The sequence below is a fragment of the Rhipicephalus microplus genome, chromosome 3, assembly GCF_043290135.1.
Source record: "Rhipicephalus microplus isolate Deutch F79 chromosome 3, USDA_Rmic, whole genome shotgun sequence".
Classification (NCBI taxonomy): domain Eukaryota; kingdom Metazoa; phylum Arthropoda; class Arachnida; order Ixodida; family Ixodidae; genus Rhipicephalus; species Rhipicephalus microplus.
The window spans coordinates 59277732-59299442 of NC_134702.1; the positions used below are offsets into that span (position 1 = coordinate 59277732).

The 21711-nt window shown below is 43.9% G+C and overlaps 1 protein-coding gene across 1 annotated transcript in view; it reads right to left on the reverse strand.

Annotated features, from left to right (window-relative positions):
• Positions 1-701: 701 nt before the first annotated feature.
• LOC119161342 (uncharacterized) overlaps positions 702-21711 on the reverse strand; it is a 32969-nt gene continuing 11959 nt past the window's right edge. Inside the window, exon 2 of the mRNA XM_075889615.1 lies at positions 702-3474. Coding sequence (XP_075745730.1) covers positions 911-3397 — 2487 coding nt within the window. The 5' untranslated portion in view covers positions 3398-3474 and the 3' untranslated portion in view covers positions 702-910. The remainder of the gene's footprint in view (positions 3475-21711) is intronic.

A 21711-nucleotide genomic window follows, 5' to 3' on the forward strand; every position in this document is an offset into this window, starting at 1 on the left:
GATTCCCCGCTTGGTATCTATAACATAGCAATAAAAAGAAAAATACACAGAACTATTCGTCTGACGTTAGTGGTAACAGAAGTATCCAGTCACGTAAACTTTCTTTGAACTTGCATGCCATAACGATGAATGAGTCACAGTGTGTGAGTCACGCGCGACACAGTCACAACACGGTTCGTCCAGTTCTATCTCTGCTTCTCGCAAGTGGTTATACATAAGAAACAAGCGCAGCACATTTGCATGTCGATAGTTTGTGCCATATGAAGGGGAATTCACGTAGTACATGCACTAGAGAGGTGCCATGTTTTCGTCCGCGGAACGTTGCTGTACATTACACATTAGATCTCACGATGCAGGGAATTCAGACTCTCTGCCCCGTAGCAGCGTTGTCAACCGGAGAATTGGTAAAACTTCGCCGTGGGTAAAATTGCAAGAAAACACGAAAAAAAAAGAACGCAGGGTGCTTGAACTTGCAACTTTCCATGTTCTTTTGTGTATGTTCATTGTGCGCCTTTACCGAAGCTCACTTTCTTCAGATATCTCTGAAGCTCTGAGAATTACATCTCGTTGATCATGCTTTAGGAAATGTACATATTGTGCTCTGATGATTACGACGCATCCTGAGAATATGCAAGAAGATAGCCTCCATGGCTTGAATGCACAAATTGTCTATAAACATTTGACGCCTACTTTGGTGGTACCGCTGCACCAACACAAGGATTAGGTTGCTCTTGAGTGTTGTTGATATTCACAGTATGTAGATGCACTAAATGACATGAAACTTTCGTGGACTGGTGAACAGGCTCAAGTTGTCTTCCTCGCCTCTCCCTCCAGTGGAGGCTTGTCTTTGAGAAACAGAAGTCATTGTACGTAAGCCACCGTCTCGACGGAAGTTGGCTCGGTGTGGTAATTATGCATGCTCAATGAACTTCACTGCCTTAATAGAACCACTTTCACTCACAATTGTCTCGCATATGTCACACCTCCCCAACATAGTGTCCTCAAAGCCAGAGTCCCTTCGATCCTGACACTCGGTCGGCAACTGGGTGTGTTGCTGATGTTGCTGAAGGGCGATGCCACAGGAAAGAGGCACTGAACTATATCCCTGGGATGTTGAGTGGTGGTGTGGGTGCGTGAATGTTGTGGACGGGTAGTGGTATGGCGTGCTCAGTGTGGGAGACATTGCACGTGGAGACGCGATGATAGGAAGGTCTTGTGACTCAGTTGACGTCAACGATTCCAGTGTTGTAGTAGTGGTGTCGCTGGAGCCATGCTTCGGAGAGTTCCTCGCCACGGCAAAGCGGGACTTCCGGAGCCCGCCGGTTTGGGAAATCCTTTGCGGAGGAAAGGCCACGCTCATTTCATGTTCGTCAAACGCAAATGACCGGCCTCGTTTCAGCACTGGCCGGCAGGGATATCCAGCTGCTGTTGAAGCGGCATGATGTACTTGCGCAATGCTGGTAGAACCAGGTGGTGTCGGGTACACTTCGACATTTTCTACTATAGCAGACACGCTGCTCTGTGACTCGCGTCTAGCGTTGCTTGCTCTCCTGTGTTGCGAAGACTCGATGAAGTGTCGACCCCAATCCTCGTGGCTATAACTACTATTGCAGGACGTGTCGCATGTTTCGGTCGACTCTTCACGGTTGGCAAAACGGCCGCGAATGCGGAAGGACATGCTCCGATCACCTCCAGAGGTGCTTGATGACTTAACTGATGCGATATCTGGATCCCTCTCAACTGTGTTTGGATAGCGCGCACAGAGGATCTTGGAGCTATCGAGGGAAGCGCGTCTGTAGAAGCCGTTTCTAATGGCAGCGCCGCGTAAACCAGGCCCGCATTTGTGCTGGTGGTATGACTGCTCTTGCTGGAACTGCTGTTGCTGCTGTTGCGCCATGTCGTCTACGCACAGTGGCTGTTGCGCGATAAGAGAGGACCGACGAGAAGGCGGTCGTCTTGGGTCCGTTGTAACGCTGACTATTCTCCAGTCACCGGATTTGTTCTGGTAGAGGGAGTGCGTCACCAGGGGCCTCTGATAATCGACGCTGCCGCCTGAACGCAGAGACGCTGTGCTTCCAGGAACTCTTATTTCTCCGGAGCACTTTCTCTCTTGTGGAGGACTTTGGTGGCTGTAGTGGTAGCCACGTGGGGAGAAGAAACTAGGCTTGCGCTTCAGGCAGGTGAACATTTTGCGGACGTGCTTTCGCATCACCTTGTTTCTGATAACGTACAGGTACGGATTGATGAGTGAGGAACAGAAGAGAAACAACATAGAGATGGCCGGTAGATTTCCCAGGGCGGTCTTGCGTGTTCGAGCGTGTGGCTCCACCAAGGTCATGGAGAAAAACGGGAGGAAGCATGCCGTGAACGACACCACGACTAGAACTCCCGTACGCACGGCCTTCCACTCGTCGCCAAAAAGCGATGACGCTTGGCTTAAAGAAGAAGTTCGCTTAGACCAAGCCGCCCGCCTGTGCACGTAGAGAGGTGGATGACTTCCCGCTTCCAGTCCCGCCGATGGGGGCGGGCTCATCTCACTGCTGCTGGTGTTGATGTTGTGAAGGCGGGCGCGAGCGCTGTTGCGTCGAGCCGCGCGAAACATGGATGCGTAGATCCACGTGATCCTCACAAATGGCAGCAGGAAGCCTACGACGCACAGGACGCATGAGTACGATATGGTAAGCAGGCTCGTGTCGTACCACGTGATAGTGCACATGGCCCAGCTTTCCTGGTACTCTATATTTGAGACTCCCACGAGTGGTGGCACCGAAATGAGCACCGCGAAGACCCACGTCGAGACAATGAGTCCACTCGTGCGTTTCTTTGTGATAGTCATCGAGTAGTGCAGTGGACTGTTGACGGCGCAGTTTCGATCCACCGCAATGAGCAGTATAGAAAAGATATTGGCCATTGTTAGGCACACGGACACGGTGCCGTGTATCTTGCACCAGACGTCACCAAATATCCATTCTTGAAACATGATGGACACGAACACGAACGGCAGCACGATGAATGTTTGCAGGAGATGCACGATGGCCATGTTAAGTACAAACTTGTTCGATGTCATACGCACCGATGGACGCTGGTAGAAGAGGACAAAGACGAGACCGTTGACGGCGACGCTGGATACCATGATGATGAGAAGCAAGGTGTAGTGAACTTCGAGAGTTATGTAGCTAGACGACGTCGTCGACGGGCCGCCTTCTGCGCCGCCGACAGACGCGGACGCAGCGGCGTCGGCTTCCACAGATGGCACGAAGTGCAAGGTACCGGACGATTCGTCCACGAGGATGGAGCTGGGGAAACTTGGAGCTCGGTTTTGGGCAGTGAGGTTTATGCCGAGTTCACCGAAATGCGGAATCACAGCCGGTAGATCCGGGTCAACGTGCAGATCCATGGTCTCTCGTAGTCAGGAACGCAAAGGACTGGCCTTGGAATGCACTCTGGAGCTTCCCGTTCAAGGTTCTTGTACACCTGCGAAATAAGAAAGGACAAAAGTAAATGTTACGTCACACAGATTGACTGATAACACGGAGAAGTGAGAAAAGTATGGTTGCGCAAAAGTATCGTAAAACCATGGCAAAACTTACTCATGAATACATTCTTTCATTCGTAAGAATCTTTCTGGTGTGTAATGAATAAATAACAATTCAAAAGAGAACGCGACAAAGCGAGCTGCAAAATGTTCTTTGAAATTCATCAGGCTACACGAAAAACTAGTAGGCGGTTTGGCCAATTGCAACCGAACGTTGTGCCTACATGATGACCCTATCATCTTAACTGGCTAAAATTAACAAACAGTCGCACGATAAAGAAATGAGGAATTCGGCAAGCATTAGTATTTGAAAGATGTGTATACCTTATGTAATAATGAAGGCTGCCGAATGTAAGAGTTCTCTAAAGCCCAAGGAATAGCACAACCTTTCTCAGTCTGCCAATATGTGTGAAAAAAAAAAATTGGCCTGTGAACATACTCAACGACATTTGAAAAGGAGACAAATGGCCTTTCTCTTACGACTTTGCACTGCGTGCAATGGCGACATCGCAAAAGGGCATTACAGAGATGTTATTTTTTCGAACGTTCTAGTACATCTAACATTCTTTCATGCAAACATTCCAGTAACCCATTTCAATTATTTCATTAAATACAGCTAGCAGGTTATATTGAGCAAATCGAAATTCATGCATTAGGTAAGTAAGGAGAGATCCAGACAACGTGAGCGGAGCACTCGTAAGTAATGCCAATAGATAGAAGGTTGTCTCTGTGAACCTCATTAAAGCCTACGTTACCAGTCATTCATGCGAAAAAGCAAAGTGATTTATTTTTTCATTGAAAATTACCCATGACTCATTTTCTTCCATGTGCATTGATCGATATCACCTTAATTTGAAGAATTTTTGCACGTGCGACTATCCTTCAGAGTCGACGATTTACCGCAACACAGGTGCGCAAATATAGGGGGAAATAATGGCGTAATAAACGTTGTTAGCCCAAAGGTGACTACTGTCCATTATTCTGGACCTATTCAGGCACCGTTGTTTCTATTTGTAAGGAAAACGTCGAAATTCACTTTCATATAGGAAAAAAAAAACTCTTCTCCACAGTGTTACATATTCTCAAGAATACGCGTACACCTTTCCAATAAAGTGGTGATTGCATTAAAATTCGTTAATCCTTCAGGAAAATGCAAGGAAGATATGTAGGACTAAGAGAAAATATTCTTAGTTTAAATGTTGTTGTGCCTAGATCCTGTACTGAGCAATCATTTTGATAGTCTTTGTATTATAGTATGAAATGGGTGTCACTGTTCAAAAATATAGTTTTTCCCTAGTAATTATACTATGCCTTCTTTTGAATCTCGCATATGTTACACGCCAAATGTCGCTCTGAGTTGATTGAAAACAAACTTTCCTGATTTTGCTCAGAATTAACAGTTGGTGCAACGTACAGAATGAATAGAAAGAAAAGAAAACTACGCGTTATTTATTTGTCAAGATACCTCTGGATTTCTTTATCTCCGTGTAGGATGGCAAGCTCAGCGTTCATGTTTCAAAGTTTCAAAGTTTCAAAGGTGGTTGCTTTATCTCTGTTTTTTAAAACAAGCACGTCTTGTCCTTGAAGTGGATAGACCGTAGAGAGGCTTAGTTTAGGATAGCATGTTCGCTGTCCTATTTTTCATCAGCAAGCGCACGCTTCTCATATTCCTAGCGCAGTTTGAGAGAGATCACTCTTTTTTTCTTAGCAAGGTGAAAGCTCAGACTCAAATTTCTTCGAGCTGATTGTCCTAAGAAGTTTCCCTTAGGATACGCAAATGGTGGCAAGTAACTGCTGAATGCCGCACTGCTTTAGGTCCATGAAGAGCCTTAATGGAGGGTCAATGCTAACAACAGAATAGGCTGCAGTGAGACGGGTAACAGCTCCGTTCATCACTTTAGACGTTCGGTTAGGTGAAGCACAAGAATACTTGCACATCATTACGAACAAAGGTGTAAGCAACAGAACGTCGTAAAGGCGACGCCTTTGCTGTGAGAGAAAACAAGCCGCAAGTGTAAACACGTGAGCTGGTTTACATCGGACCCCATAGTCAGATGCGGGGCAGCAAGGAAGAAAAAAAGCGTCACAACTGGAGAGGAGGAAACTAAAGCAACGGCACGTCAGGATGCAACGAAAACACGTGCAAGCATCGTTTTTCGCGTGGCCCGAGGAAACGGCCCTGAATCTCCTCAGCAGCTCTGGACGTGCTTGCTTGTCTCAGCTCTGGTCGAAACGCTAATCCTTAGGCGGCCTTCGGAATGAGGAATAGCCCGCGTCGCTAAGGCCGAGGTTTCAGTAAAACCACGTGGTGCCGGCGATGAACACCAAGAATGAGAGAAGGAGAGAAAGAAAGCAGAGAGCCATGGCACGGTGGTGTTGCAGCAAAAGACTTCTATATCAGCCTCAAGGACATGCTCGGTACTCTGGCACACTCACTGCGTTGGCCTTCGTCGGCTGAGCCTTCTCTTACCCTAGTATAAACCACAGCTTGTCTGCCGTGTGTGTTTTGGTGCAGACGGTTATACGCAGCCTGCGCACTCTTCTTCTTTCTGTCTCTCTTTCTATCATGCGCAAAGAAACGAACACTCATTTTTTCGCTAACATCACCGACTATCAATCATTGCTTGGAAGGCTGAATACAGCGTCGAATTTTTGTATATTGATTGTACAGGAGTTACTGTTATGTTCGTGGTTTATGAAGATTAGCCGTGTTTTCATAATAATGAATGACAGAACTTAAGTAAGCGCATGCGCGGAGTTTAAAAGCATCGGAGCCACCCTTCATTCTACAATTTTTATTGTACTTCAGCGAGAACAAAAGGAACCAATTCAGATCTCGCTGAAGCCGAATGTATAACGAAGCGGAATGAAATAAGTAATTTTCAATAAGGTTATCCTAATGACACTCCGTGTTCAGTAACAAGCACGCAGTGTTTTCATTGCCCGAACCAATTTTGGTACGCAACTATAGCATCCAGGCTCCGTGTTTTTTACTTTGTAATAGTAGCGAAAAGTCACCGTTCAACGCAAAGAGTTCACCATTTTTCTAATTACAGACGTTCGTAATCGTTCGTAATTTGTTTTACTGTAAATGACTTCATGAAAATGGGCAACATAACTCGAGAAGATGCAATATAACTTCATAATAAACTTAGGCGCAAGTTTTGATGATTGAGTAAAATGTGAAAGACAAAGAAGCCTTCATAAGGTGGCTTTTCGTTATAGATGTAAAGGGCATTCATAAAAATGTTTAGCTAGAACAAAACATTAAGAACATTTCAAACAAAAAAAAAACACTCATTGTATGCCGACATTTCCCCAGACATATAGGAAATGCCATTCAGCTTTGCATAAAGAAAACCTCATCATAGTGTCGGATAACGTCTGAAGCATCGCAATTTGAGTACACTTTGCGAAGTAGCACTTTACAAAATACAGGGCACATCGGGGCCAACTTTTTTTTAGATATCTAAAAACGTATCGAGGAACGTACAGTTGCAACAGCGCTAACGCTACGCACACCCATTTTTGCATATCTCGGGCTCACGAATAAGTGGTCGCTAAAAGAACTATGCGTGCTGAGGGAGTCTTCATGTTCACGCGAAAACTTTTTTGAACTTTTGCAATGTCTGCTACGAGACATCAATTTTGACAGTTTTTTGAATGTCTCACCTTTGTTGTTGCATTTTGGTAAATGTTACGTTACGTGTTTTTTGTGGACGTTCCTTTTCATCAATTTTTTGTCTACCTCGGCTCTATGCGTTGATTTTTTGGTTCAAAGTGTGGTCGAATATATTTATGTAGATTAGCCTTGGAAAGAAGGCACCCCACGGCGTCTTGCAAGAGTAAGTAGATAGGCAACAGTGCAACACATTTATTTTTCGGTAAGCTTTTCTTCTCAGTGCTCATTACAATGTAGTAAACTTCTTCTGGCGAACCTTCGCCGTCACACATTATTGTTACACGGACCATCGAGAATACAAAAAAAAATTAAACTTATATTAAGCAAACTGCAAACAGAGTGACAAACTTAAATTGCTCGTACTCTGTCGCGCTGTAGAACTTGACGTTTGCTGTAGTTCAAATCTAAACTTTTTCAAAATAAATCATGCTCGATGCACGCGACCCTTTATCATCCTTTCGTGCAAATATATTGCAGTGTCAAATAAAGTACCAACTTTTTGTAGATTTATTTTCTCAAACATATCCTAAATAGGCCTAAACTAGGCTTCTAGCTCGTCCAGTGCACTGTAATAGCCCTTTGAGTTATTTGATGGACTTATTGATTGTTTGAATAACAAGTGCTCATTGTGGTATTTCATTGCTTTTGACATACAAAATAATGACAGCCCCACAAAAAAAAACTACAGATGCAGTGCCGGCACAGAATGAGTCTTGGCTGTGACAAGAAGTAATGATAATAAATTGAGGGATGCGAAATATCAGCATGCAATCTATTTTCCTAGATCAATAAAAATACCCTATTTTGTCGGACCCTTCGTGTACGGTCTACGCTTTAGGCCAACACGATAAAAAACGGCAGGAAAGCCATGATGCCACTGAATTTCTAAGCGATGGCGCAAAGTTCTAGCTCACAGGGCCTGGTCCCGACAGATCACTACAAATAAGGAGGAAAATGTCGACCACGGCATCGGCGAAATTCAGAATCGCCTTTATGTAAAAGTCTCTGGCTTATCAGTGTAAATGAGAAGCCCTTGGCTTCTTTCTGCAGTTGTATAAACGACGTCTTTACTGCTTTCAAAAGAAGCAACAGAGCCTGAAACATACAAAGTGGCGAAAGGCCGTAAGTCGCAGCTTTCTTCTGGCAAGCCTTTTTTATCGTATTTTTTTTGCATGAACAGAAAAAAGTGCGATAAGACAAAGTCGCCCCAGTTTCCATAAAAGACACAATTGGGTCTTTCGTATGCTAGGATTTCCGGACCGCCCAGCCCTAAATCATATGCAGGCAGAGCGAGGGTGCTCGATAGAGAACGCCCACACTGAAGGCTTTTCTGAGAGACGAACTTGGCCGCCAAATTGATTGCACCCTGTGGTTCCTTCATTGTGTATATCTGTGGGGCAGGTGCACAGCTTTCAGAGCTATCTTCTGAGCGAAGAGGAAATCAAATAAAGCAAAAAAGCGATTGTATATAGTTTTAGACCTCAGCCAGTGTACACTTCTTATCCATCTTTTGGCAAGCGCTTACTGTTTATTCGTACAAATGGAGATTGATTTTTTTTCTCTTCATATACTTATGAATGTATTTGCTACAGTAGGGCAAAGCCTTACTAAAAACATTTGTATTCGTTTACTAAGACCTACGCTGTATGTTAGAGCTTAATTGTGTGCAGTTTACTTCTCAGAATATTTATTGGACCTATATCGTATATAGGGACGTCACTGTCTGACAGTCTCTCTTTGTTTTGCGCGCTCCAAATGACCATTTGTGCTTAACTTGTACCATATACTCGACATCACGATATTTCTTTTGGACTGATTGAAATTCTACGTCGGTGGCTTATGATGATCGCTGTTGGGAAGCATGTCTGATCAGGTGAGCACACATTCGTCATGAACCAAGTACTGCTGGAATATAATCCATTTGGTCTCCAAATCTTCCACTGGTTACCCATTCCTCCCTTGATATTTTAACTTTTATCACCACCAAATGAACTGCAATCATATTGAGAGACTGCACCTATTATTACTTCTGCATAATAAATACAAGTACTTTAATGTTAAAGTGTGGGGTCGGCGAAAGGTATGCGAAATTACACGTTACATGATAGCCGCAAATATTAGCGCATTATTGGGTATCTGGGCTCTCGACGTCTGTTTTGTTACGTAAAAGCATGTGTGCACAAACGCCCGAATTTTCGCTGCCTATACAATCTAGTGATCGTTTCAATATCCGCATGATATAATTTCTGGCACTGCCAATTTCATACGTTTTTTCGCGGGGAGCATGGTGGTTGTTTCTGAATTACTTCAATAACTGCACTGTGAACTAATTTGATGTCATAGTTGGAAAAACCTTTAATGTTTAGGAACTTTTTTTTTTAAGAAAGGCCGAAGGCTTGCGCCTAACACGCAGTGCTTGTAGAGTTAACACCTTTCAAATTACATGTTCTTGTCTACATGCCTGCCACTTATATTTGCTGGCAAAGGCCCGTCATTAAAACCTACAAGCGATGAAAACGCGACCACTCGATACCTTCGCCCACTCGATGGCGCAATGTCCTTTTCAGAAAACAACACTCATCTCATATGAACAGCCGCCATCGCGAATTGGCCGTGAGCAGTTTCTCGGGTTTCCTCCGATGTCATTCCCTGTACTTTGCACGTAATTGCCTACTTTAGGAAGGAGCTGTTTGATAGCCTCTTAGCCTCTGTTTGCAAAAACACCTATAACGTGAAAAAATTTCTCAATCAGAGGGAAGCGATTGAAGCGTTGTAAAGTGGAACAGGGAAATTCAGAGCAGCCGTGTCATGGTACTCCCTTCCAAAGGAATGTCAGCGAAGTGCGATGAAATACCCTAACGAAATACGTCAGCATTGCTACGTCGCGTTCCATCGCCAAACTCCAGAAAGTGTATGTGGGCTTAGTTATTTTTTTTTCTTCTGACACCCTACTCGTTGCACCGACGCGTCATTATGCTTATATAAACTTTTTGATGTTTGCTTAATCGTTTGCTTATCTTTCTTACTCTCCGTCTGAGTAATAGCGTTTTTCATTAACCATGAACACGAAAAATAAGAGATGTGTCTTCAGATAGTAAAGTCCTGAAGCCTTTAGGTTCTGAAAGGAAGGTGGTTCGAATCCATCACCAAAATGTTCGTTCTTGGAGCGCTTGGAGCTGAAAAAAGTAAACACACATCTAAATGCCAAGAATAAATGAGGCGAATATAACGGCAAGTAATGAAATTCCCTCCTTATCTGCTGACATGCGCATTGGAATACAGATAGCTCGATTATCACGGGGGCGCAAAGCTCTTGGCATTTAGAGAGAGAGTGTACGTAATGCATTAGGGCTTCCTGAATGCGCTGAGCGGATAAGTGCTTTGCGCATTCGTATACGAGATATAGTAGGTCATTTATTGTGATTTATGTCACTTAGCGAATGTTGGTTACCTTTTCGTCGTCATGCATGCTACCTTCTGCAGATAAAAAAAAGTGCGAAACAAAAAAATTAGAGCAGAGGACAGGGCTTCAAGTGGACACATAGAGATGATTTGTAGTTATTCTTATCGTTGTCGTCATTGAGGACATTCACTTTATTTCGCATCGTCCCAACAGCGATGATTTATTTTATATGTACCTTTCTTAACGGATCAGTCAATAGTTATAAGTAGTTTGTTATGCAAATAAATGTTGTAGGCAGCAATTATATATCAGGCCACATGTACGTGTTCAGAAGAGTTGGCTGCATCAACTTTCTTACTTTTTTGACAACGTCGAATTTCATTTATTCGTTTTTTTTTCTCTAAGTGTCTGTGTTTAGGAGCTTCTTTTATTGTGCCAGTGCTCTGGGTACTTCTTGAAACTACTATACGCTTGTTCAACGTGCACTTCAAAACAATATCTTGATGTAGAAACCTACCAAGCAATTCTTTCAGCACACAAGTATGCGAACTAATTGATGAATTAGAATTCAGTGAGTCACTTTTTCAGTTCGTTTGTCACGAGTTACATTGACCCAGCGAGAGCAATAGCGAATTGGTGGTGAACCGGCTTACACCACTGCAGTCCTTAATGTACCATGCCTTTATTCATTTCTCGAGTTTGACTGCCTACCGAAATGGGATATCGCACAACAATGACCTTCCAGAATGGCGAAGGACATTGGACAACAACGTAAACTGAGTGACGACTTTTTTGCAGCTTACGTTTTTGTCTTCTCTTTCCTCCCTCTCATGTTTATGCTCCCCCTTCCCATTTTCACAGCGTAGAGTGAAAATGAGAAGGGGAGCACAAACCACCCTGCCTTCTCTGTTGTTTTTCTTGTCCTTCCTTCCTTCTTACTTTTTTCTCCGCTTTAAAAAGTGTCATGCTTATGAGGCTCTCAATAATGTTTACCGCAACCTACTGACTTCGTATCTCTCCTTTTCTCGTTTTGTGTTCGGTAAGAGTAATTAACGACCATCAACGCATGCATGCACAAATCGTCATTACTCCCCACCAACCAAACCGCACAGCATTGCAAGCGGTCGTAACCTTCTGACTGCAATGCTGTTCGGAGCCCGAATGGACACGTGCACGTTCTTTGCGGGAATGAGTGCGCCGCTTATGTTCTGTTTTTTTGACCACATATGTATCACGCGTCAAAATAGCAGCCTGACTAAACTCAAAAGAAAACTGATTCTCGAAAAGCTTTTCGTTTAACAACGAAAACTTCAACACTGGGAAATCAATGAATTCTCTTGAACGTTTCAACAGTTTTATAATTGCTGATAGTGTACTTGCTCGTATTTCAGTTTATATTTAACTCTATGAACGTAGTCAATGAGTGAGTGTTGTTTTTATTTTATTTATTTTAATGATTCTGACCCGGAGCAGCTGCGGTCGAACAGGTGGGTGGATGGTTGAGCGACCTATTTCGAACGAGGTCTATAGAAAAGACTTCTTTACAAATGTATTCCCTAAAATAGAATCGATCTTTGTATTCATCAGAAGGTAACACAAAGTTTCACTTTTTTCGAGCGTATACATACGCCCTAACCACGAATGGCCAATCTATACGCTCGATAGTTCCACTCTTGTGAGAACCGATCGGTACCCGCCTTCTTCTCAGAGAGATGCACCACCGCCAGCGCTTTCTCGCATCGCAGGTGTCGCTATCCGTTCCATCGGGCCGCTTCCCCGAACTTTCGCGCGTATGTGAATGCAATGTATATACGCTGTCTGCCGCGGCCGCTCTTTGCGAGCCCAATTGATTTTCCGGAGCCTGTCCGACTAACTTATCACTCTCCAGCGTGTAGGTGCTCACTGGTAAGAAGACAGAGTGGCTGAATACATTAGTCTTCTTTTTTCTCTCTTTCTCTGTACTCACCTGAACGCTTCTTTTCAATTACGCGCTAGATCAATCAATCAATCAATCAATTAATCAATCAACCAATTTATTTTCTTATTTTATTTCCGCGGAGTACAGGACTAAAAGCTCAAGAGCTTGACGAGGTCCTGCCCCGTTCACAAGTTGACAAAGCAGCAGGAATGGCAGTCAATCATGTACAACAAATATGAAATAAACATACAGGTATAACATCACAAAAAAGTAATACAAAAAGTTTATGAAAACAGTGCTAAGACAAAAAGAGAGTAGTTCAAATGTATGGTCATGAAGGGGCATGAACATGAAAAGCAATAATAAAAATGATTGAATGGGCATAAATTCTGAGAGATGTATCATTGAGGATAATGTATCAGTTGGACGAAGTGTTTAATCTGACAGTTTTGTTTAGAGGAAGGATTGAAATTTCTGCGGTTTGAAAAGTTTAACAAAGAAGATGTCTGTTTGTCATAAAAAGTTCTTGGGGTGGGTACAGTCCAAACTTCTTTGTGCCTGGTGAGTCGAACACTTGTGTTTACGCTAAGTTTAGCAAGATGTATTGTGGTATTGGTACCATGTCTGACAAACTCTTGAAAAACTAAACGAAAGCATCACCAATCAAGCACTTCATAGAAATTGTCAACTGGTGAAGCTGAAACACGTTGACGTGGTGTTCAGCAATCAGTTAATTCATATGGTTTATTACAACTTTTACTAGTTAGGCGCGACGTGTATCCAAAATGTTAAATTATGTTTGCCGCCTGTGTGAACCCGTCTTTATTTTTGGAGTACCAGTGGTCACTGCCTAGTTCAGAATACACACTCATAAGTCGACTCACTCAGACTAACTCGGATTCCGATCTAGCTGTGAGTTTGAGCCAGAGGAAGTGCGGTTTAGAAAACACTCTTGTGAGTCTCAGTTCAAGTGAGCTCTCTGGTTAAGAAAAATATTTAGTTAGTCTGAGTGAGCTATACTTTTTTCGCTGACCCATGCCAGTGGTCAGAGCAGTAAATGGTGCACAATTCCTGTGACACATGTGTACTGAGAGTCTTTGCGCATATAGGACACATGAGTTTTCGTTTCACTTAGCCAGACACAGCTTAGACGTAAAAGTTGAAGAAGCACGCTCGACACAGAGGAACGAATGGAAGCAAACGTGGCGGTATTAGAGAGAGCGCACACCGATATCGAGTGTGTTGTTGCAGTTTTTGACTGTGCTAAACCGTACCGAAGGTGCCCAGAGTGTGGCAGTTGCAGTTACTTTCATGACTAAAAAGTTGTCTTTGCTTGTCTAGGAGCCTTACTAGAACATTTAAGTACACAATAAGCTTATAACAATCTAGCAAAAATAAGCAAGGGCAAACTTTATCACTGCGTGAGTTTCCATTGAAGTAAATCTGATTAAACGTACCCAGGAATTATAGAGACGCTAGCTTGTTGTGCCATTGCTCCGTCTGGCTTTCTGGCGCGCCCACTGAGCAATAGAACACGTACAGTGGCTGCATTTAACTTCATCTATAATCACTGTCTGCATCCCTTAGCTGTTTCTGTCCTGGTTCGGTTCACGAAAATACTTTCGTTTGTCTGCGTCCCAGCGGTCTCTCGCCGCTTTTCGCTCAATGTTTCGCAACCCTTCGAGTGTCTCTTGCCTATCGAGGTCTCCACGTCGTTTGTTATTATTTTTTTTTGTGAAACCGTTGCAGCATTTACACGAAGCGACCGATTGCCATGAGAGATCATGGCGTAGTTCAAGCTTGTACGGGCTTCATCGCAACGTTAAAGATCGAAGGATTAGGATTTTCTGGTCGACAGAGAGTCACTAAGCGAGGTCAGGAGTTCAGATGCCGTCTCGTACCGTAGTGACAGAATTGAAATCGAAACAAAGCAAGCCAGACATGCTATAAAACAACATCAATACCGGAGCGATCGGGGTCATGGCCCGGTCGCATCTTTTGATCCATCTCGTTCTTTTTTTTTTCGTTTTACTATTTTTGCCACGGGGGAAACGACTTAAGCGCAGTGCTCTACTTGTTAGTCGCGTAAGGATTTACTGGTTAGGAGCTTAACTTAAGGGGCTTCTATGGGTATCTGGAGAGGATTAGGTCATTGGTAAATGCATACTGCTTCAAGAGCTTCCAAAGGGCCTCCGTGCGAGGTGTGTTCTTCGGTTCAAGAATCAACGCAATGCTCAAGAGATGTGGAAAAACATGAGTGGAAATTCTGCTTTTTTTGTGCGGTCAAGTTACGTGCCAAGAGCAATTAAAATGCGAAACAATTGCAACACACCACTAAAACTTCAAATATATATATGTTCAACAGATCAGCATACCCATGATTTCAGAATAAAGTAAGTCGAATTAGTACAAGGTACTATGGTTACTTGCGCTTGCAATGATAAACATTGTCGATTACAGCACTTGGACTGTTTTTTTTTTTACAGTTTCGTGCCACTAATAAATAAGGGTATCTGTCACAGATAATAATCACACACGTTTGTCTTACACAAAATTGTTACCAATGGCCGGCCAAACTACTTCAGCATGTATCTACAAAAAACGACGTTGTTCAAGCAATTCAGCAAACAATTGCGAGTGTGAACAATTTGCACACTCTAATGCTATGAAACCTGTACCACATTTTAGCCTCTCCATGCGCCTAAGAAGAGGACGTTTTGAGCTCGAGTGCGCAATTACTTGAAGTGTTTTCTCTATTGCAAATGGCTTAATCTACCCCAGTATGTTCTATCATCAGATTTACATTTCGTTTCCCATTGCAATCACTTATTGTGACCAGTTCTGAGAATGCATTGCACATTTCGGCTAACACAATCATCACAGAACATCACAGAACTAAAGCTTGTGAATGTGAAGCACATCTCTCTTTATATGAATGCTTCTCATGCAAATGAACACGCGAACAAGAAGGGCCAACATTCTATTAGTGATTTAGGTATATAAGTTCAAGTTTATGTGCTTCGACAGAGTTTATTGTCAAAGTAGTGCTGTACCGAAGAACGGCTCTCGCGTTTGCTTCGGTTTTTCAATGAATTCATTCTCGGAATATCAGCTTCGCCGAGACCAAGCTCTTCGGGAAATCGCAATGAATGCTTGAGTTTCCAATGATTTTGGCGATGACACCTTCCACCAATTTCTTGCCACCGTGGAATTTCGATGTCCTCGCTCGGCATTTTTTCTGTTGGGAAGACCACCGGAAAATTGAGCCTCGGCTTACCGGGTGAAGTCCGGCGAAACGCGGCGCCACGGGCCCCATCGGCAGCATTCTATTCTCGTCCGATGCGTGCTTCGCCGGAAGGCGGCGGAGATGGGGCGCAATGCAAGACAGCGGAGAAGGCGGTGAAGACAAACAAAAACTACGTACTGCGACCGGGGTACGGGTCGGAGCTCCCGCGGAATGACTGACCGAGGAAATAAACAGTGTTCGCTCGACCATGCCAAGGCACGCCCGAAAGGGGGTAGGCGGCACTGTTCACGGGAAAGGAATTCAGGGCCGAGGGACTGCCAGCGTGAAATAAGCTAGTGGGGAAAGCATGCGAAACATACAAATGCGGCGCGCTGCGCTTGACTCTTCGAGGAAAGGAGCTCAAACCTCTGTTCTGCACTCATGAAGTTGTAAACTTTCGGGGTTAAGCAGGACTTCAGCTCTTTGGAGTGAGACGTCACTCAAACACAAGTGCCGTTGAGAATACACAACTCCCTACCCCCCCCCCTCTATGTGTAAAGTAATAAACACATTTTCGCTGCTTTGCGGAATGCATGAAAAAAATGCGCACTCAAATAAACACGTGTGTGTACGTATCAGAATGTGACCAGAAAAAGGGGGGCTAGCTGGGCATAACAAATTGAATATCAACTCTTTTAAAGGCGCTTCCACTTACGCGGCCGTTCTTCTGTCGGTGAAGCAGTTGTGTGAATGGCAGATTAATGTAGCTCCTAAACAAGACTGCTTCTCTTTATTTGTGTCTTCGTTTTGTTTAAATAAATATGTTTGCAGACGGGATACGAACACTACAACGTTATAAGAAACCAATATTTCAAAGTAAAATGAACAAACTTGGCATTTTTGCGTTGAGGATTTTCAACGATCGGCTTTCCGGCAGCACACGCAGATAGCATAGCTATAGCTAAAAAAACTACACACACTTGGCGATAAAGTTGCGGAATGTTGCGATAATGTTGTTGCGCATTCCAGCTTTTGTTTCTCAGAAATCAATAGCCTAACGGAATGTACCAGCACTCGTGTTGTATTTGATCACTGTAGAGAGGCGTCTCGTTTGCCATAAAAACAAAAAAAAAACGGGCTATAGTAATCGTCCAAGCGATCTTCAGTGTTCAATCTAGTCCACGCATCTATAGTCGTCAGTCCTCGCTTGTGCCACTGCTTGCATTGCGCCGTCGGCCTGTCCAACTGCTGCTAACTGAAAGAGCCTAACCAACGAATACTATCATAAAACCCAGCGCAGTGTGTACTGGTACCTTCTTCATCATCGTTGGTAAAACTCATCTGCGCAGTTCACACCCCTTACTTTGTTAGTCTACTCTACTCTACTTGGCGAGACGGGCCGCTCATCACATTTGGTGACGTTGACCAACAGAGCAGGACGATCACAAACGAACAGTGCTTCTACGTGGCACGCTTCAAACGTGCCGATGTTCTGAGGCCACTAAAACTTGCGCGCAAGGACCGCTCAGGAGACCGATAGCCAGCGTCCCTTATCTTGCCGTACTTATCTATCTATTGCTTGATTGATCGTGGATCTCATTCCAGGAAAACCAACTCGCCTTCAGTGCAACTTACAATTCGTTTTTTTTATAGCGCCTTCGCAAAGAAAGGATGTCCTCAATGTCAGCCCTAACTGAAATGTGTAGGCTATCTGGGCAAGACAGAACTTACAAGTACATAATATTGTTGAACGACTAATTCTGTGCGTATGTCTTGTATCCCTATTTCAGCCATCGACGTCGGGTTGCCAGAAACAAAATTTATGAAGAATGCAGCAAAATCCTCAACAGACGTTTTTAAATTTAAGGACACGTAACAGATAAAAACTATCTGTTTCGTTCCAACGGAAGCATGCATACTAAAGTGACGTTTGCTGCTGAGACAGACAACACGGTGCTTACATATACAGTGACGACTACGATGAGCCATACAGTCTGTGTGCGCAGAAAACCTATATACTCTTGTTTTTAACGACTATTGGTACATTCACAAACCTCTTTAGCATCATTCCTATCTAAAATGGCTATGGTAATGCGAACCGAGTGTGAAAGAGGAGCTACTACATAGTGACATGTAGCTCTTCCTTTCGTTAAGTAACGGTGAAAGTGGGGCCAGTTGGTGATACTTCATGGTTGCTTGTGAAGGAGCGCATGGAAATAAGGCACGAAAGCAAGGGTGTTCGAAGCGATTGCGAAATGTCTTTTTTTGAAAGATAACCTTGTAACTCTTGTAACTTAGACGTCATTGCCACACGTGGTGCTCTATCATGTTGTATATTAGCCATGTTTTCTTGGAAGCAGACTAGTTGAGAGTGCAGCTGTTGTGCCTCTTCGTTTCTTTTGTGCCTTGTCTCTGTGTGCTCCTTCACAAGTAAACACAAATTGTTTCGCTAAAGTTGGGTAGATTTCTCTTTGTCGTTATTATTCAAGCCTCTGTGTTTCAACGTCGTATATTGAAGTTGGTTTTTCATTATCCTTGTGTTCAAGCTACTCATACTGGCTAAAATAAATTTTTCTGTGAGATAAGCTGAGAAATAGTGGATAAATTCATAACACAATATTTTTCAAACGAGGAGCAACACTGCTCTAAGGCTTGACAACATGCTTAAGTGGAACCACACAAAAAGCTTCAGCATGGACAGTAACTCTTCATTAAGTATTTAGTCGTATGTCTCTGTCTCCCCTAGAATCCTTTAATTTTATTCCGAATTGCTCTACAGAGAACAGACCAGCTAAAATCAATTTCTTTTTATAAAGAGTATCCTTCTCTCTTTTTGTTAAGAAAACCATGTTTAAACATTGCGTCTTTGTTGGTGTCTTCGGTCTTTGTTGAAGCGACTTACTCCAGCTGAGCTGGCGTAAGGCGTAATTCATAGCACTCTACATAAACTTCCCGGGGATCGTTTAGCTGACGCTGATGATAAATGCTGCCGCAAACAGTCCAGACATCCTTGAGTGCCGTGCTAACGTGAAGTCAACTACTTACTCCTCGAACAAAGTTTAATCATCAGCCTCACTCGAGGTCGGTGCCCCTTGCTGTCACGATCCCAACGCTCCGAGTTTAGCGGCTGCTCGCAAACATCTGCAACTATAGTGGTGCCGTGCCACAAGCTGGGAATGCGAAGGAAATCCTTTTTCCCCGGCAGCGTAAACAAGCTGCTAACAGTGAGCAACGGCATGCTCCGCAACCCGGTTCCTGAGGGGAAGGAAAGGATTATCCTACCTCCCACGAAGAGTATCAGCAGCAGTACTTGGTGGGACTTTCTTGATTCTTGCCTGCCAAAAGCGTCAGCCTTCCTCTGAACTACCACTTCACATTCTCCACATTGTTTATTTACAGGAGAAATCACAGTTCTGTGTCTCGGCATTGATCGCCCTAGTATTATGAAAGACCACGTCTATTCCTCGCCACCTTAAAACGTCAGGCTCGCAGTCTTGTACCACGTGTCGTGTTATGATTGTTTCATTGAACGTTCACCCTGAAAGAAAGTGACAAGAGTTAGTCAAAGAATAACCCAGTCAGAGCTACGTGAGTCTAAAACAGCTTGGTGATGTCGGAAGGTACCGGAGTCGGCAAGAGCTCAATACAAATATCTAACTGTGAGACAACGGGAAAAAGGTATGATTGCCCAGGATGTTGATACGCGCAGTTTTGTCGAATTACTACTGATCTAGAAAATTGTTGCCAATTTGTTGTCAACAACGTTCACTGCAGCTGATAAGGCTGAGCTGTTCAGCAGAGGCAGACAGAAAAGTGAGGTGAACTGTGTGACTGACCAACTGGCAGTCACATTATTTTGACGTGCAATTGTCGAATGACAGCAACAATCGCCATTGTCTTCATACAGAGCTCGTATAGATCATAGTTCTGCAAATAAAGTTCACTGTGAAGCACAGCAACAGATTTCTTTTCCTGATTTAAATGAGCGAAGTCAGCAAGAGTGTGTTCAGGCAAACGGCACAGTTGGTCAAGGAACATTTGAGACAAAACAACCTAAACAACTCCAATAGTTACAAATGACAAAGAAAGGAGCGTCAAGAGCAGCGAAATATACAGCTTCCTTTATTGGTGTTCTAAATACCGCCATTTCACCATCGCTTGAAAAATATATATATATATTTGGCCGTGGATCTCAGCCCACATGTTGAACATTTCTGCGAGCATGCCTCAAATATATATGACGTAATACAGATTTAGTAACAAAAAGAAATCAATAAAGGCACGGAGGTTATAGAGGATGCAGAAATCCCAAACAGTAAACGCCATCGGAGCCATACTCGCATCCATGAGCGTTTCCATAAGACGCCCGGATAAAGTATCTTTCGTCCACGCTCAGCAATATACCGCGCAACCAGTAAGCCAACTTCAGCGCGCTGGACCTGATGACACCACGTGATCTGCGCTGTTTTATTTAGTCGGCACACTTGTTAAAACAATTTCAAAGAGCGAAGGAGGGTTACCCAAGTTAAACTCGCTTCGTTTCTGGCCCATAGTGGGTCTTACACAGCATCCGTTCGAGCGACCTTGGCTCTGTAAACAGATCGCCGCTTTTAGAGTTTCTTAATCGAAAATATACCGAAGGTTCTCACTAAAATGGCCGAATCACCACGTGTTTTAACAAAGCACACCTTGTCTTCACGACTTCACCAAATATAACCTCGGTATTCTCCAACCCTCCTCTACTTGAAGCTGTTCCCTCACTCCACCAACATTATCTCCGCACGCTACACCGAAGAAAGTGGCCGTGTGTTTTTAAAAAAAAATTCTGAGGTGTCTGTGAGCCAGAGTGACTAATCCTGTGACGGATGGCCCAATAATGAACCTCCTTGAGTGCATTGCACTCACACTGACATCATAGAAGGCGCCAGTCTTTCAGAGAATCCTCTTGGGGTCCATGCGGATAGAGGTATTTCTTGGTGTTCATAAGACGGGCATTTACTCGGCATCATTTACTCGTGGCATTTAGAACTTTGCTGTAACACACACCTTCGTTCGGCGTAAAAAATGAGGACAGGACTGTTCTTCTCTTGCTTAGGCAACACGCTGTCCTCTGGACTGTTGTGATCAGCCTCCATGGCTTGGCGTCACTTGAACGCATGAGATGGTTCCGGCTAGATCTACCCCGATGTATCATCTAGCGGTGAGGGTGCTGTTGTGCTTCGCCCTAATTCCATGAGATATTTCGTTCTTCGGACAGCGACGGATGCAGAAATTTGTGCAATACCACGTCGCCGGCTGCTTTTGTCATGAAGTTGTCGTTGTTCAAGCCCTTTTCAGCAACCGAAAGCAGCATTCGGAAGTGGTGTCAACAAAGCAATGGTATGGCGAATTCTTCAGGCCCTTAGGCGTCTCGCCGAAAACACTTTAGACACGCCCGACGGACGGAATGCCTAGAAAGGGCTATTCGCAGTCTGTGCTTTTTCATCTGGCCTTCACGGTTCATTTTCCGCAAACCGCAGCCGGCCCGGCAGCGTTGCCTCCTGGATGAGTCATTTCTGCGCGTGTTCTGGGCTAGTTGTGGGTGTATTGTTTGTGTTTTTCTCGCCGGGAGACAAACTGGGCTTGCCTCTTTCCTCTTTCCTGGGTTGGGAAAGACGTTGTGTTCCCTTTTTGGGGGCGGAAGGGAGGACAATTTCATTGAACTGTCTTGGCCTCAATTGTTTTCCGTTCAGGAAATCTTGGGAACACCAGGACATAGAACGCGAGCGCTTGACGCTTCAATGGGCTTCTTTCTTTTTAATGTAGTATCACGCTACCTACATAATGTGAAATAGTGTAAATAAACGTTTCAGTTTTCTTCTCTGGCTTCTCAGTTCATCTTCGCCCTTAAAATTGGACGGCTCTGGTTCCAACAAATTTCCCCAGTCGCAAAGGTACGTCAAGAAAA